Raw genomic sequence first — 18,993 nt, forward strand, 5'->3', positions numbered from 1 at the left:
AGAACGTGAAGAAGTCGGGTGTTCAAGAAAGATCTGACACTTTCAGGCAGTTAATCCTACTAGCAATGGGACTCTCCTTCATCTACATGCAGGGCTTATATTTATTTTTTTGATACACGGTCTCATTCTGTTACCCAGGCTGGAATGCGGCGGTGCAATCTCAGCTGACTGCAGCCTCGACTTCCTGGGCTCCTGTGATTCTCTCACCTCAACCTCTCAAGTAGCTGGGACTACAGGTGCACACCACAATGTCCATCTAGTTTTTTAAATTTATTGTAGAAAGGGGATCTTATTATGTTGTCTAGGCTGGTCTTGAACTCCTGGGCTCAAGTGATCCTCCCACCATGGCCTCCCAAAGTGCTGGGTTTACAGGCATGAGCCATCACGCCCAACTGAGCTTCTTTTTTTATTCACATCTATGTTCTGACTTTCCAGAAACAAACTAACAACAAACAAAAAACCAGCTTTTTCTTGTTTGGAGAAAATCTTTTTCCAACTACACCCAATTTGGGTGAGGAGAAAAAAATAGTAAGAATTGACTTCTGAGAAAGATAAATGCCAACACTGATACTTGTGTGACACTGAAGGCCGACTGAGGGCCTTGTGCGGGACACATCAAGTTTAACTTAGTTAAGCTGACCACCTGCAACGGCTTGTGCTGCCAATGCCCGTATCTCAACTGCTGATCGAACGTTCACTGGCTCGGCCCTCAGTGCCTTAAATATTTCTTACCTTGATTGTTTAATTAAATTCAGGTATGGTTCAGAGGACAGCAAGGGCCTCATGTTGTTGCAATAATGAGATTTTTTGAAGTTTTAACTCTAGCAGACTATTAAAAATACAACTATGATTCAACTGAAAGCTTTATAAAGTGAAGGTATAATTGTCTAAGCAATGAAATAGTCAATCATTACCTGCAGTGATGAAGGGATCAGTAATAGGATACGAAGCCTCATTTTTCAGGTCATCAGTTCACACACAGTCAAAGCATGCAGAACCTTCATGGAATTCCATTAAACACAAGCACATGTATATACACATGTATACACACACACACACACACACACACACATACACACACACACACACACACATTGCTTTGAACAAGTCTGAGACCTCAGTCCATTTTCCAGTAATGGATAAGTCAGCTTTGTAAAACCACAAATCACAAACACTTGCCTTGTTTCCCTTTTGCCAATAAAATCAGGTTGAAAATTTAAACAAATAAAAAATTATAATTCCTGGTTGCACATTTTTTCTAGGAGAAATTTCAAGTATTGTTTCAGCATAGCAAGACAATATTTGCATTTCATCTGCTGGTTCTGGGATTCATTAGGGTGATTGCGGGAAGTCCCCAGCTGCTTAGACAGCAGGTAGGCCCTTGATTTTTTTTTATTTAATAGACAGTGCTGCAAAGTAAAGCAGCTCACAGAATTGTTAGCCCCAGAAATTGTATTATGAATAACAGTTTCCACAAATAATTGCTAGAAATTGTCCAATACACACACACACACACACACACACACACACACACGAATACAAACGTGAGGGTAACAACAGGAAGCAATGGGAGGGTTGACACTGTACTTCATCATTTACAGCAGCTAAGCATGGAATGAGATACGGTGATCCTCAATCTTAGGCCCAGGTGTATACAGGAGTGTCAGAGAAACCCCAGGGACTTGGACGCATGTACATTGTTGTGGTTTTAAAATGTGCATAGCCTGAGCAACATGGCAAAACCCCGTCTTTCCAAAAATTACAGAAACTGGCCAAGCATAGTGGTGCGTGCTTGTAGTCCCAGCTACCTGGGAGGTTGAGGTGGGAGGATCACTTGAGCTAGGAGGCAGACACTGCAGTGAGCTGAGGTCATGCTGCTAAACTCCAGCCTAATTGACAGAGTGAGCCTGTTTCAAAGTAAATAAATAAATAAAAATAAAATTTGCATGATAGGTCATATAGAAACAAAAGTCCTAAGTGACAGCATTTTATAACTGTCAATGGCATTCTCATTGATATGTGAATCCCTTCATGGACTTGACTTGATGAGTCAATAGTTCCGTGGAAATCATCCAGTAAGCAAAAAACTCGGGGTGCCGTATTCCCATGGAGATGCACTTACTTGTGTCCAGACTCATGGGCAATGGTGAAGGCCAGTCCAAGACCTGTGTCTTCATTGATGGTGCAGCTGCGATATTTACTGCACATTCCACTTATGGGAGCAAATCCTATGAGGCACAAAGATCAAAAGAATACATAGCAGTGTTGTCATAAAATAAAGCATGGTATATATAAACATATATATATTTCCCCATATGAACATAAGAGCTAAATCTCACTAAGGGGCAGAAATATATATATATATATATATATGAATATATATATAAATATATAAATATTATATATATAAATATATAAATTATATATATATATAATTATATATAAATATATAAATATTATATATATAAATATATAAATATTATATAATTATATACAAATATATTTATATATATATATTTTTCTGCCCCTTAGTGAGATTTAGCTCTTATGTTCATATGGGGAAATATGAAATGGGAAACAGCCAACCATAAGAAGGGAACTTGATAAAGTGGGAGAGCGAATTCTATTCCAGGGAGCCCAAGGACTCTGTATCGTGGAACCCAACTCATGGCTCCTGGTACGAGCTCTAACTGGGGCAAAATAGAAAGGGGAATCTGGCAGATGGAGGAAGCTTCTTTGCCTTATTCTAAACAGCTATGTTCCCAAAAGACCAAGTGAAGAAGTGCTGTGGAGAATGGGTGTGTTGGGAGGTCCTCAAGACCACCATCAGCTTTAATGATTCACATGTGTCATACTCACAGTTGTTATTTAGTATGGCGAAAGGATACAGGGCAAAATCAGCAAAGGGAAAACACCCGGGCAGAAGTTGGGGGGAAACAGGCAGACACGTCTGAGTCCTTTCCCAGCGGAGTCTCAGAGGATGTGCTTTCTTCCCCAGCAATGAGTCATGACAATGAAGGTGAATGTTGCCCACCAGGGACACTCCTTAGAAACTCAGTGTCCAGGTCACATAGGCACCCACTGCCCAAAGTGTACCAAAATTCCAGACCCTCAGAAGGAAACCACATTATTTGTACACACAATTTAGGCACAGTGAGCCACTCGTAGGAGGTAGGCAATGGGAATCATCCTACAACCTGAGTTCTCAGAGGCCAGCCAAGCACCAGCCTGGTGAGCAGGCCTGTCCAAGCACAAGCAGCCAGGACACCACGTTAACTCGTTTTTGCACAATAACACTAACTGCTTTTAAAGTGGGTCTTATCTGAAATTTTTTTATAAATAAAAACCCCTTCCTCCCTAAGAACTTGGGAAGAAATGGCAAGTTAGAAGAAATATTCAGGAGAGTCCTGATCAGCAGCACAGTGTTTTACACGGACCATCTGGAAAAATCATAAACTACTGCATCTAAGTCACACCCAGCCCTGTAAATGTCCAAAAAAATTGCTAAGATTGAGATGTATAGAGAGGAGTGAAAAAACAGGAAATATAATATGGTCGTAGAATCTTCACAAATACTCATCAATGTACTCTTTTCACTACATAATGAGAAACCCTTCCGTCTATCCACTCCATTCTCACAAACAGTAGAAGACATGGAAAAAATTATTTGTTATGTTTGAAGAGATGGGAATTCTGGAATCTGTGAGTGACATTTCCCTGTTCAATAATCACCCTTGAAAAATACAAGCTTCTGTTTGGCTAAAGTCTATACAGGGAAGTGAGTGTACTGTTTACACCTGCACTAAGAAGCTGCTACTGCCTATTAACAAGGAACAAGGGCAAAGGTACTCGATACTCAGGGCCACCGCCAGGGGTGCACATTCCACACGTGGTCCTCACACTCTGCTGGAGGGTCTCACCCAAAGTGTCGCAGGGCTCATTCTTCCAGGAACATATATCCAGACCAGTCAGTAAGATGGCGTGGTCATGACGAGTCCCATCTTTCCCCATCAATCCAGACTGCCACTGGCAGAAGCTACTTAAGGTGTGGTCTGCATGGTGACTTATCACCAGCCCTGGCTGTGCAAGAGACAAGGACCAAGGACCCCAGTATAATGGAGAGAAAACAAGTTATAACAGTGCATTGTCATCATAGCAAACTCTCATTGATCTGAATTTCAAATACATGGATGGATCTGGATGGCATATGAGCTAATGCGTCTATTTTACGTATTACATAAAACCTGCACAGAGCCACTGTAGACGTTTATGGACATTTCTCTAGTTCCATGCATAAACAATTGGAATGTATCTGACCGATTCTGAGTGCATGTTCAAAGCCCCAAGAAAGATTACTTCTGTGCATGAATTTTTTTGTATTCAAAATCTTTGTAAAACACTTTTCAAGAACAAGTAAAGTCACAGAATCATGTATACATGGCTTTGCATATACATATACAAAAACACATCTAGACGGCGATATGTTTATCTCATAACCAAGTTAAGCAAGTGAGAGTTCCAATAAACAAGTCTTTTAATGTATATCATTACAGCGTTAAATGAAACGCCTTTTCTACAAAGGCTGTATGTTTCTGAGAGGAGGTAGGTCAATTGGTAACGTTTTGTTTCTGGAAAATAAACTGCAACTATAAAAGAAAACTTTGCAAACCATATTCAACCTCCTATATCTATTTCAAGTTCTGATAACACAACAGTGAAATTACAGAGTGTAGAACACTGGAACTCTTGGGAACAGAAGAATTTGAGATGTAGGAGGGACATGCATCCGACCAGGCTGCACCAAGTTCTTTGAACATTATTCACAGGCATTCTCTATTTTCACAAGGCTGGTCAGACAACAGCAGGTTTAATTACCTCAACTCTAGGACACTAGCTTGCTTAAAGCTTTCGCTGTTAGAATGTCATATTGAAATTTTTGTATCTTAGTTACTGAATATGTTTTCTACTGAAAAGTTTATTTTGTTTCTCCAGAAAGTCAAATATACCGAAGCTAAATGCTACACATAAACACGGTGGCGTGCCTGACCATCTTTAGCAGGTGATTTCCAGGAAAGCTGCATTAATTAAAGTTAACACAGGTGTATGATCAAGCGATAGCCTCGCTTATTCTTTGCAGCTTGGATGAATTCCAAGGTGAAAATGTTTTAATACAAGAAATAATTAACCTGTCACCTGAGAAGCCTGGCAAGTTCAGCAACCCCCTCCCCAACTGCAACCTCACACAAAAGACTATGAGGTGGTATCTTCCCTGACTAGTCAGACGAGCATAGCCCTGCCGACACATTCCCCGACCCTGCACAGAGAAAGAGCAGCATCCCAGAACTTCACCAACGAAGGCATCTTAGATCTTATGAATAATCTCAGATTTCATCTAAAAAATTCTTTGTTTTATAAATTTAAAAACTATGGCTAACGGGAGGCTCTGAAAATGTGAGCAAGGGTGGAGCGAGGGCTGGGCACCTGGCTCCTGCCTAGCACCCACTCTCCTTTGTCCGGTTAATGATTAGCTTGGGGGAAAACAGAAGTGAGAGCCTTTTGTGCCTAAAATGCCTCCCCATCACTTATGTCACGAGATGTTCATGTCCATCCACACTGTGAACGGACCACCTCTATGCATTTACGGGGAGGTCCCAAATGAACGCAAAGGATCTTTAACCCACTGCTACCAAGATCTGCGTCATCTGCGTTTTTGCATGCAGTGAGAGAAATGCACTTGACAGTCCACAGAAATCCTAATAAAAATAAAAATCTCAGACTGCAGGTGGTGAGGGCTAAGAGCTGGGAGATAATAGAATAAAGCAATGTAAGGCCACACAGTACAATGTATCTTCATGGCCACAAAACATTTTTACTCTTCTAGCAAGAAGCAGAAAGGGCTCCTTCCCACGGGCATCCTAAAAGCTGCTCATGATGGCTAAAGAGACAGTTTGTTCTATGTATTCCTAGTGTGTCCCACCTGTATGTTAAAGGTAGCTTTTACATGCCATTTTCTTATAAGCCGATTAAAGGAGAATTTCTTAACACTTCTTCATGCACATACAAAACCCACAAAAAAATCCAAAAAATGTTTAAAAGGATTGAAAAGACATTCATTTGCCTCAGACACAAAATATTAAATACTTTTCACCCTCGAGAGAGAAGAACCCACAGAACAATTATATTAAAGAAGAAAGCATTATTTTGCATTTATTTTTCTGGGAATAGAATGAGTAGATAAATTCAAAGATAAACTACCTGTTCGTCTTCTAGAAGAATCAGACCTACAATTGCAATATTGATGTTTCCTCCTATTGTTCCATCTTTGAATAAAGCAGATACCTGCAAAAGACGGGAAATCCATGTCAGCCCCATAAATGGCATTTCTCCTCGATCTACTAGTGGGTCTAGAATCCAACGCCCTTGTTCTTCAGTGACAGAGCAATGTTAATGTTCTTGTATTGCTAGGCAGAGAGATATGTTAATCATATCACTGTAAACAGCCGAAGTTTTGGGTGGAAATGGGGTCCACGTCTTCCTGTCAAACACGCATGAAAGGACCATGAGACCTGTGGGTTGGCCAGCGTTCTTCTTAGAAAGTCAAGAGGATTTTTAAACCAATCATGATGATGACGGAAGCCAGTCACTTCTCAAGCTCTCCTGGGATTCCAAGAGGATACAAGAAAGTGAAAGAAAAAATCGTGGTGACAAGATGATGAGAGAAAGACACAAATATTAGAGGTGATGGACCACGGAGGTGGAACTGAATGAGGAGAGTGACATCTGGGGTGGTGCAGGAACAGCGTGACTACCATGAACGGCAACCTGAAGTGACCTGACGCTGAGGTGCAGAAGTATTGGAAAAGTTCTGCAGAATAGAGGCAAACACTTCCCCACATCAGAGCAGCTTGTTGAGGACAAGAGGGCAATGCCTCAACCCCGTGCAGCGGGAGGGTGGCTCTATTTCACCACCTCCTCAGTTTCCTGGGAGACCGTCACCCAAACGGTTTGGTCTACCAAGAATGACACTAGCCATAGTCACCACATGGCATCATGGAAAGATGGGCATATTCAGGGGTACTCTGTTTACTGAGGCAGAAGAATGTAAAGACATACTTTTAAAATACTGTCATTAAAACTACTCTTAAAAACGCACTTTGGTGACCCAAGATTTTGTCTTCTGTCATCTAGATTTCACGTACATGAAATGAGGCTTAGTATACCTCTCTTCACTCTTCAGTGATTAATGCAGCTGCCAATTTGAGACACAAACACATTTTACCTGAGGTGATATTCTAAAAGGTTGCACTTTCCCCGTTTTTGTAGATAAAATAACTTATATTCAGCATTTGAACATTAATATTTCCAAAACGTTGGGCATTTCTATAGAGCCATCTAAAAAAATCACACCTCTAATGCTGATCATCAGATTTACTGCACTACAGTGGCTCAGCATCCCCTTAGAGATGTCTAGTAAATAGACACCAGTAAACCCAAAACATCTCACAGGCTTAAAGAGACATACAGAGGGGGTCAAAGGATTTTTCCTATTTAATTATTCTCTGAAGTTCTGAAAATGGCTCTTTTCATTGGAGTATATAAAACTAAAGGAGTTACTACCAATAAAATATTTCTCATCTATGAAACATAAATCCACAGGTAACAAAATGTAAACACACACACACACACAAACACACACACACACACACACCCTATGAAGTGCAATGACACAGGTGGGCTCAGCTGGAAGGACGATCCTACCATGTTGAGTATCGTTAACACGTAGGTGGTGATATTTTCATGGCCATGGCTTAGCATCATCTTCTTGTCTACCACCACCAGGGTCTCCACGTTCAGTTCTTCATTTCTATGAGACTTCAGAAGAGAGCGCTTATGTCGTAACGAAGACTTATACTCGTCTGGCAAGATGAAGAGGTCTTCCTTGGGAGGCTGGGGCATGTCTGTGGAGGGACACGCAGAGGGCAAATGAAAGCAGAAGTCATCACACAAAATCAGGGGCACACCTTGTCACAGAGAAATGTGGCCTCAAAAACGAATGCTCATGATAAAAACCATGTAACCTTTAAAACCTTATGATGCAGAAGCTTGTGTTAAAGTAGCACACTAAATTTAAATAAAATTCATGTAGTCTAGGGGTCATGGAAATCTTTGCCGTATTTCCCTTTATGTAATGCCATCCTAATTTAAAACAGCAAGAGAAGGCACTTTTTTTGCTCTAAGTCCTAACATCCAGCGGCACCAGCGTTCAAAGACTTCAGGTGTAGGGATTTGTAGAACAGACTCGCCACAGACAAAGCAATGGAACAAACAGTGACAGGAGCCCGGGCTGGCTGGCTTGCATCCTTTGCCTACTTGAAGACATTTAACGACTCAACGATTTTTAAAGTTGATTTCAGTGTCTGGACACTGGCTTGACTAAATTGTTTCCAGTGGATTATAAAACGCTTGAGGCAGATCCACTTCGCTGCAGAGCTTAATTTCCTAGAAAGTACCATAAATATGTACCTAATTTGATTAGAAGACCAATTATACATGCCAAAAATCCCTTTAAAACTATTTTTGGCATGTATAATTGTTACGTTAACACTGTACTGAAAACAATTAGGCTTAGTGGATGCCTCAGAAAATGTGGTTAGAATTGTCTCATGTGAAAGTGGACTTCAAAAAGCCCATATATTTAGGTGGCGTGCACACAAAAATCTATGCAGACTGTAATCACGGAGCACACTGTACGCAGATGCTATTTTGTTTGACTGGTACAACCAATACATTTTATTTCCCTTTGCTAAAATACTTCCAAAACTAAATAAAGCCTTTGGAGAATAATAAAGACACAAGGTAATGTTTACTGAGCACTCATCATTTGCCATTCATGTTTATGAAACGCACACAGGTGTGACCTCCTCCCTAGGAGATGGCTCTGTGTAATTCCTGCCGTCTGTACCCAGCCTGAGCACGGGGTTCTGAGGATGAGGTCATGAAGGGAAAGGGGAGGAACATTACATGCTCACAGCCCTTCCCTCGAAAGCCTTGGAAATGGCTTTCGGATCTGGTCAGCGTGGTCCTAGAGCTCTTGTTCTTACCACTAGAGGAAAATGTCTTTAGGATAAAAACAACATGTTAGTGCAGGGCCCAGCGGCTACAGGCCCTCAGTATTGGGGATAGGAGTCAGAAGCACCTCGCGGTGGTGATCTCATGGGCCGCGGCTCTGAAAACCCCTCAGCAAATGACTGCCCCTCAGTGTGGAGCTTGAAACATTGTCCCCAGAACACATGGGCCTCAGGTGCACATCCGCCGTCACCTGAAGGGCAGCAGGTCCACCCATCAGCCTGAGGTCCAACCTCACTCTTGGTTTTCAGCAAATCAGCCTGCCCCGTGCGCCCTTTTCCACCAACAAATGCCTCAGTGAATACAGAAAAGGGCTCCCATTTTCTGAACTGAAGACTCTAATAGGAAAGGATCCTTGTAAGTGTGAATTCCACTGAGACAGAGGAGGACTGCCCCGACTTTGAGGGAAAGACCAAAAGCCTCAGGGACAACATGGAAATATTGATGAACAGATGACACAGGGCCCCTAGAATGTGCCTGTGCACAGGTGATGCAGCGCCCTGAGGGAGCGTCCATGCACAGGTGACGCAGTGCCCTGGGGGTGGGTCCATGTACAGGTGACACAGTGCCCTGAGGGAGCGTCCATGCACAGGTGACGCAGCGCCCTGGGGGAGCGTCCATGCACAGGTGATGCAGTGCCCTGGGAGTGGGTCCATGTACAGGTGACGCAGCGCCCTGGGGGAGCGTCCATGCACAGGTGATGCAGCGCCCTGGGGGAGCGTCCATGCACAGGTGATGCAGCGCCCTGGGGGAGCATCCATGCACAGGTGACGCAGCGCCCTGGGGGAGCGTCCATGCACAGGTGACGCAGCGCCCTGGGGGAGCGTCCATGCACAGGTGACGCAGTGCCCTGGGGGTGGGTCCATGTACAGGTGATGCAGCGCCCTGGGGGTGCACGCTTCAGTGGGAAGCAGTGCTGTGGATTCTGCTCACTTTTCTGGTGCCAGGGCTGGTCACATGGCCGCTGGTCACCCGAGACCCAGGAGTGTGACACTGTCACCTGCATGGCCCAGAGAGGACAGAAATATTTGTCAAACGAAACAGCAGGATGTCAATCACCAATGTCCTCCACCTACGGCAGGCATTTTGTTGAGCTTGCTTTCTATTGTTTTGTTATAAAAACCATGGGAACTTTTTTCCCCCACTTTTCAAATACAAAATGTATTCTAGAGTTTAGAATCCTTTTTCAAATAACTGACTTTCACTAACCACCACTACTGCAATTCTGAAATGTCTCTCAAGGGAACATACACTACACACACACACACGCACACTCACATGCCTATGCACACATGCACACGTGTGGATCGTCTCCACTGCCTGCTATGCAGAGCTATGCCTTTGCTGTGCGACTAGCCTACATGATGCTAACCACCTTCAGATAAGAATGAAAGCGTCGCAGTCCTCACACAACGGTCTGCTTTGCATGACGTTTTCAAAGTCCACTGCAACATCTGCTTAAGAACCCGATGTGTGGTGTGTCAAAGAGGTTAAGACTGCCCCGCTATCTCTCCTGCTGAGATCCAGGTGTGTGGGCCACTTTATCGCCTGCTATATGGAATTTGTCCTGCTCTGACCACATCCTCACCATGAACCCGGCAGCAGGAGTGCTGGCTCTGACCTTGTCGCAGCCTCCACCATGCATCTGGGTCCTGAACCTGCCGGTCAAGGCAGCCTCGGGCAGCTGTTGCTGAGATGCACACTCTTTTCAAACACTCACCCAACCTCAGTCTTCCCAACTTTCTCAGCTTCCTGTTCACCTCCGTTTGTTCTCAGCAGGTTCTTCCTGCTACCTCCCCTACACCTGAGCCCACTGAGTCCATCTGGGTGTGAGGTTTTCAAGCCATCTGAATGCAGCACATGACTTTCGGGGACAGGATGAAATGAGTTCAGAGGACACAAGCACTGATGATTTCACAAGCACCGATTCTGTTGCTGTAGGTGCCAAGAGATTTTTGTTCCTTCCCTCATTCAATGAGAGTCACTAAGCACCTGCAGCAGGTCTGCGTCTGTTCAGGGTGCTGGACGGAGCAGTCACAGAAGCAAAGCAAGCAGCGAATGATGGGCCGGGGGAGGGGGTCTGTCCAGAGGCTCCTGGGAAAGGTAGACCAGGGATGCTGGAGGAGAGAGCTCAAGGAAGGGAGGGACATTCCAGAAAGCACTCAACTTCCGTTCCTGAATTTCTGAGAGGTTTCTACATAAAATGTAAATAACAAATCATTTCCTAGTCATGACAAAAAAAAAAAAAAAAAAAAAACAGACTTTGATAAAGCCTTGGTGGTGAATTGTAGGTATATTATGTCACGCTGAGTCTGCCTCTTTTGATGTGGTAATGTACATAAATACGCATATAAATGAATTACCTCAGCGAGAAAACTATGTAGGCTTGAATAAATCTAAGCGTCAAAAATATAGAATGACTGAGTAGGGATGCCAGGGTTCTTTTGAAGATGTCTGGTGGATTCTGCACTTCCGCACAGTGTCATTTAATCCACCCAGGAAAGAGTTCCTAAAAAAACATCGTTTACCACGATCCGTCCATCTGACATGGAGAGATATCCCATGCTGAACTTACAGATAAGGAACTCTCTCTGAAATGACTGTTTTAGTTTAGCAAGGAAAGTCAATAGATGTCACCCTCGTGGGCAGTCATGCTTTGAAGAAAACGTTCAAGGTTCCATCAGCTTACATAAAGGTCGAAATCACTAAATACATGCAAAGATTCACCCTTACATACATTTCTTGCGTCTTCCACAGAAATGCTGCTTTTGTGGCTGCCCCAGGCGAAGGTCGCTGCTGAGCTGGTGTCCATGCGCCAGCTCTCGTGTCCTGGAGGTCACCAGGACCTCACTGGCCCCGGGAGCTCGGGGCTCTGTGGATCTCTTGTACAGGACGTGGGACGGGGAGCCGCCCTGGGCAGTGCTGCTGAGTTTCCCCGCGAGGTGGGAAGGAAGTGGCTTTAGGAAGTAATCTGCCTCTTCTGTTCTTATCATGCCTGACTGGAAAAAATACAAAGGGAGAAAGCCAACGCAGTTAGATTTTCCGGCTGAAGCCAGCGTTTGTTACCGTTCTCTGGCAGGCAGGCTGTTCCCTCCCGCGGGCGCCAGCACTGGAAAGGTTCAGGAACCCCGGCGGAGAATGAGCTACAGGAAAGGCCTCGGCACCCAGCCTGAGCTCTCCGGCTCTGCGTCCCTGGCGAAAGACGGCGTGGAGCTGCTCCAGGACTGGAGTCCAGGGTGGAGAACGGGACAGAGGGCGCAGGACATACCCAAGTCACTTAATTCACACCAAAAGGAATGGGGGTGCAAGAAAGAACACGGGCACACTAAAATATTCAATGCTCAAACCGGGGAGGGGTCTCAGATAAGGAGATAAGAATTAGAATCCTAATAGAGGGATGTGCAAAACTCAAAGCGAATTTGAAAACAGAGAAAATGTAACACTTTTTTTTTTTTTTTTTGAGGGAGAGACTCTCGCTCTGTCACCCAGACTGGAGTGCAGTTGCAATCTCAGCTCACTGCAATCTCTGCCTCCCAAGTTCAAGTGATTCTCCTGCTTCAGTCTCCTAAGTAGCTGGAATTACAGGCACACACCACCATGCCTGGCTACTTTGTTCGTATTTTTAGTAGAGACTGGGTTTCACCATATTGGCCAGGCTGGTCTCAAACTCCTGACCTCAGATGATCCACCCACCTCGGCCTCCCAAATTTCTGCGATTACAGGTGTAAGCCACCATGCCTGGCCTAAAATGTATCACTTTCTAGAAAAGTGTAACTTAGCAAAATGAATCCAGAGGAAAGCATAAAAAAATTATTAGGGAATCTGGAAGGTTTTTCTAAGCAAAATATTAACGGAAGTAAGAAAGCAGTAGTGATTTTATAACAACACAACAATCAAGGAAAATAGGGTTTGGGATGTGAGACATAAGACAAAGAGGAGAGCAGGTTTATCAAATATCGGGAGAGGAAGCAATGGCTGCAGTGTTACCACTGGGGGTGGGAGAAGGCAAGAATAGACTATCAGCTAAGCCATCAGAGCCACCACGGGGGGTTAGACCTCCTGCGGCCCGAATACCACAAAGCCATGGGAAAGTGAAATACTTGGAATTTATGCCCAGGATTGGGGGAGAGGGCAGAGGCAGCCTGCCCTGCAGTGCTGTTCGTGAATGACTTCGGAACCTTCTTGGCCTTCTGGAACTCCAGCACAAAGACACAAACACTGTGCCTTTTACAGTTCTACCAGGGAACGTCAAGTATGAAACAAGTTAAATAATGGTTGGAGATAATTAGGTTTCTACTGTTCTGCATTTTAACAGAGAAGAAGCATAAGCAGTCACCAATGTGCTGAACCTTGTATAACAGTACCCAATTGGGGTTCGTATTACCGAAGGAAACCCGCGTAGGTATACCCAAAAAAGAAGAAAAATGTGTGCATGGCTTAAAAACCAACGACATTTTTCTGATATACAAACAATTGCTCACTTTCCAAATCACCCCTCAGAGGATGATTGGCTCCTAAAGAAGCTAGAATAGATGTGATTCAGCATCAGGAACGGCTGGACGAGTCAGACACTGCAGAATTTATCATCCCATTTTCACATTTATTAGCTGTGTGACCTTGGATGATCTACTCAGCCTTTCTGTGCTTCTCTGTCATCTAGGGAGCAGGTAGAATAGCTACTTGTCACGAGTTTGTAGGATTGAATATACTTAAAGTAGATGATCTAGTGAACATTCAAACAAGATTTGCTGAATTAATAAAAGGAAGGACGTAAAATATCATACTTCACCCTGATGACCTTTCATTTCCTTCTGATAGCTCAAAGAGCCCCTGAGGGGTTTTTCACTGTGCAGTTGGAGATCCCTCTGAAGCCCTGAGTGTTGGCGCACCCAGCATCACCGTCATCCCGAACACAGTTTTGCTTCTGACCAGGTGCTTTGCTTTTTACACTCTTCTAACTTCCTTGCCTACACATTTGTGATCTGACAGCAGCTCCGGATTCAGAACCATCTTCTCCTCTCCCCTGGGTTCAAGGCTACATTCCGGGTGGCCCAGGCTGAGAGGACCAAATCCCCAGGCAAAGGTGTCCGGTGGCAGCTGGCAGATTTTTGAGTTTTCATCAACAAAGTCATCAAGCATTATAGTTGTTTCACTAATAATTTAGTCTGAGTTACAATATTCTGTATTTAAATAATCTCCAGTTGCATTAAATACATAGAGCATAGCAGCTGATAAGGCTGATATTTTGATATCCCTTGATAAGCAACAGATAAAAATACAAAAAAGTTGCTTCATTAGCTTGTTGCATTATGAGTTTGCAAGCTTATCTAAAAGATAAGGTAAATTGCAGGAGATGAAATGTTTTCTTCTTATCAGAATAAGAATATTTGTTTGGAAACACAAAATGTCTGGGGGAACCTGCCTGTAGCTCACAGTAACCACTGGAATGTAAGGCGGGTGGATTATTAACCAGGCTTCAGAAAAGGCCAAGTCCTTCGGGCTTTGCAAAGGACAGGCTTTGCTCTAGCAGGGCCTGCCTCTCTCATGACCACTTCCACAGATTATTTTACACTAGAAAACTCACCAAACACTTATATTGCCTTCATAAGAAATGAGCAAATGCGTGTTGGTTACTGCTGGGAAATGCTGGTTCTGAATAACGTAAGTAAAGAAAACATTGAAACTTAGCAGCAGAATGTTTACTGTAGTGTATTTGTTGTCATTCATAATTAAAAGTTGATAGATTTGTATTAATTGTGATCCATTGAGATTCATAGAAACTGCTTGTTAAATCAAAAAATAAAATAGAAACTAAGAAGAAATGAATACATGTCCAACCACTGAGCTTATTTCTACTGCAGTGAAAGAGGCTCCCAGTGATCTAGTTCCAAGAGTGTCACAGGTGACACCAAACACCCTATTCATGACAGCTACTTATCCACAAACACAGTAAAGAAGCAATTGGGCTTATTATGAGAAAGAGGCATTTTAATTTTCAAGTACTTTTATGTTTAATCTCCTTCTTCATCTTTTCTTCTGAAGTGTCATTTGTTTTGGGAATATTCTATTCATTCTAGATCTTATTAGTGATATTTCAGAAACATTCGACAATTTTGACTTTTATTAAATTTTAATCAAAGTGTAAGTTTTTCCTCAGAACCAAACATGAATCTACACTGAAAGCCACAGTAAGTCTCATTGTATGATTATATGTGATATCATGAAAGTCAAAATTTGGCTAAAATCTTCTAAGAAGCTGAAATAAAACAAAACCTTCCCCTTTTCCAAGAAATTTTGTATCTGATTCTTTTTCCTCCCTCTCTCCACTATACCTGACCTAGTTGCTGGGCTCACTCAACCTTTCTATCTTCAAGGACAAGGAGGCTGAAATGCTGGTCAAAGGAATCAGGCATCAACCTAAACAACTAAACTAAACTAAACTAAACTAAACTAAACTAAACTAAACTAAACTAAGTAAAAAAGAAGTCCAGGCTTTATGATTTCAGTCATTTGTTCAGCTCTTAACTTGGCCCCGGTCACTTTTCAGTTGCTTATGTATAGACTCAAACTACTAACATTTTGACACTGGACACACTGACAAAGTTTCTGGTTAAAGTTGAGTCTTGTGAGTTGGAAGCTATTCCAGTCATTATAATCCACCAGAGAGGACTCAGTCCTTGCTTTCTCACAAACCCCAGCTCCTCTTGCACTGATACCAGCACACGTTTGTAAAACATGAGCACCTGTTGCTTGTGCGTGAGGAAGAGAAGGGCAGGGGTGAGGTAGGGCTGGACGAGGGAGAAGCAGGACAGGGAAGGAGTCATCTGGGGGTTAACTGGACATAGGCATTGATGGAATTGTTGCTTTCTACTTGGACCTCCTGGCTCGGCTAAACTGGACCAGTGTAATAAACATCCCAGAAGCACAAGTGTGATTCGGGTGAGGTGCCAACTGTCTACATGACCCACAAATACTCTCACAGATGGCCTATGTGCCTCCCATGGTTTCTGCACAGCTGGGAATACTTGAGTCAACAGCCAATCAGGCTTTGGATGAATTCTATGGCAGCAAGAAGGCTAGAGAAAACTGATGATAATTTAATAGTGCAATTTAAGACTGCACTATGATGATCCTTGGTTATTCCAAATAATCATTGACTGTGGATGTGCTCAAAACTATTCCTGTATCTAAATCTTCCTTGTTTAGGAGGAGAAGCAGTGATTCTTTGTATGTTAAAATCTCATTACTGAAGCCTCAAGGGTACAACACTGTGAACATTCACACTTCTGGCCTTGTTCTTAGAACATGAAGAACTGTCATGTTTTTAGTATTTAATATTCATTTAATTCACCTGGACATTAATTAAATTTACCAAGATTTCTTGCCAAACTCTACATTCTAATCTTCATAGTGATAGAACTTTTGATTAGAGCTTAGATGAAAATGATATTTGTGACTTCCTCCATCCCTGGCTGAAGGAACCCGGAGGGACAGGTGATCCTCTGTCAGAGGTAAATACTTCTTACCAAGTTCTTAGGGTTTTCTAAGAAGGGCAGGACTCAGGAGCACAGCACTTGTGAAACCCAAAGTGCAACAAGGACGCATTTCAGTGGGAGAGAGGACGTTCTCAGCCCTGTCCTTGCCTGTGGTGTCAAGGGGAAGGTCAGGTGGAGGCAGCCCACTGTGAGTGACAAGTCAGAGCCAGATGGCCAAACAGCAGCTTCCACCAAACCTCCTCCCCACAGGAACACCAAATTGAACAAACATCACAAAGAAGTATCTTCAAGAGAATCAGAATGCAAGTAAGCAGCCACGGTACATGGTTTTGACTTCGTATTGTTGAGTCACTTGAGGCACTGCAGAGGTTAGGAAAGACAGTACTGAATGGCCAATGCTACCTCTTACCCCATCTTCCGGCAGAGGCCACATGGCACAGAGAGAATCTGTGTGTTTGCAGGAGGGAGAGCACAGCAGTCATGAGACTGCATTGGAACTCAGTGCTACCAGATCACAGTGGAAAGCGACACAGTGATCAGCCGACACCCACAGAGGGAACATTTAGACCAGACCAGGCCAAGCTGGAGGGTCAGAACCATCCCAGTGGACAGAACCTGAGTTTCAGCAAGCCTTGCCATTGTGGGCTAAAGTGCCCTGAGGTCCTACATACACTTGAAATGCAGTCTAGGCCACAAGAACCGAAACTCCTAGGCAAGTTCGGGTGCTGTGCTGAGCTTGGAACCGGTGGCCTTGGGGCATGCAACCTCTCATGCAATGAGACAGCAGCCCGGGTGACCAAGGGAGTGACGGTGCCAACCCTCTCCCAGCTTCAGGCAGCACAGCTTGCCACTCTGAGCCAGACTCCTTGTCTCTGCTTGAGGAGAGGAGTAAAAAGAGTAAAGAGGACTTTGTCTTGCAACTCTGAGACCAGCTCTGCCCCAGGAAGATAGGGCACGAGACAGAATTCTGAGGCCCCCATTCTTGGACCTAGCTCCCAGATGACACTGCTAGACACATGCTGGGCTTGAAGGGAGCTACCTGCATTGAAGGGAAGGAGCCAGTCCTATCAGGATGCATTACCTGCTAACTAGAGAGCCCTGAGGCCTGGAGTAATCAGCAGGGGAACCCAGGCAGTCTCGACGTGGGCCTTGGGTGACAGTCAGAGACCTGCTAGCTTCGTATGTGACCCAACACATTCCCAGCTGTGATGGCTACAGGCGGAGACTTCCTCTGCTTACGAAAAGCAGGGGAAAGTGTACAGGGGACTCTGCCTTGCAGCTTAAGTACCAGCTTTGCCATAGAGAGGCAGAGCACCAAGCAAGCTCATGGGACCCCTAGTTCCAGGCCTTGGCTCTTGGATGGCATTTCAGGATCAGTCCTGGGCTGGAGAGGAGCCTACTGCCCTGGAAAGTGAGTCTCAGACCTGGCAGCATTCAGCACACGCTGACTGAAGATGCCTTGGGCCTTGAATGAGCATTGGAGGCAGCCAGGCAGTACCTATCAGGTAAATTTAAGAAAGAGATGGAAATAATTAAAAAGATTCAATAAGAAATTTTGGAGTTGAAAATACATTAGACATATGGAAGAATGTATTAGAATCTTAACAGCAGAATTCATGAAGCAGAAGAAAGAATTAATGAGCTTGAAGACAGCCTATTTGAAAATACACAGAAGAGACAAAATAAAAGAATAAAAAAGATTGAAGCATGCCTACAAGATCTAGGAAATTATTTCAAATGGCAAATCTAAGAGTTATTGGCCTGAAAGAGAAGGTAGAGAGAAAGATGGAAAGTTTATTCAAGGGATAATAACAGAGGATTTCCCAAACCTAAAAAAAAATATCAAAATCCAAGTACAGGAAGGTTATAGAACACTAAGCAGATTTAATCCAAAGAAGACTACCTAAAAGCACTTAATAATCAAACCCCCAAAGGTCAATGATAAAGAAAAAAATCCTAAAAGCAATAAGAGAAAAGAACATATAACATACAATGGAGCTTCAGTACATCTGGCAGCAGACTTCTCATTGGAAACCATACAAGCCAGGAAAGAGTGGGATAACACATTAACAATGCAGAAGGAAGAAAACTTTAATCCTAGAATAATATATGCAGAGAAAATATCCCCCAGACATGAAGAAGAAATAAAGACTTTTCTAGACAAAAGCTGAAGATTTTAATCAACACAAGACCTGTCATATAAGAAATGGTAAAGAGAGTTCTTTAGTCTGAAAGAAAAAGACATTAATGAGTAGCAGAAAAATAATGTGAAGGTAGAATACTCACTAGAAATAGCAAATACACAGAAAAACACATAATCTTATAATACTGCAATTACATTTGTAAATCATATGTATCTTGAGTAAAAAGA

At 43.3% G+C, this 18,993-nt stretch overlaps 1 protein-coding gene across 1 annotated transcript in view; it reads right to left on the minus strand.

The window, feature by feature from the left end:
* The window catches only part of ADAMTS16 (ADAM metallopeptidase with thrombospondin type 1 motif 16), a 182,617-nt gene that overhangs the window by 125,971 nt on the left and 37,653 nt on the right, over positions 1 to 18,993 (minus strand). The window contains exons 4-8 of the mRNA XM_003932512.4: positions 11,864 to 12,125; positions 7,759 to 7,958; positions 6,256 to 6,339; positions 3,921 to 4,080; positions 2,123 to 2,228 (exon numbers count right to left, since the gene is read on the minus strand). Of these exons, the coding sequence (XP_003932561.1) occupies positions 2,123 to 2,228; positions 3,921 to 4,080; positions 6,256 to 6,339; positions 7,759 to 7,958; positions 11,864 to 12,125 (812 nt within the window). The remainder of the gene's footprint in view (positions 1 to 2,122; positions 2,229 to 3,920; positions 4,081 to 6,255; positions 6,340 to 7,758; positions 7,959 to 11,863; positions 12,126 to 18,993) is intronic.

Source organism: Saimiri boliviensis, chromosome 1, assembly GCF_048565385.1.
Source record: "Saimiri boliviensis isolate mSaiBol1 chromosome 1, mSaiBol1.pri, whole genome shotgun sequence".
In the NCBI taxonomy this organism is placed as follows: domain Eukaryota; kingdom Metazoa; phylum Chordata; class Mammalia; order Primates; family Cebidae; genus Saimiri; species Saimiri boliviensis.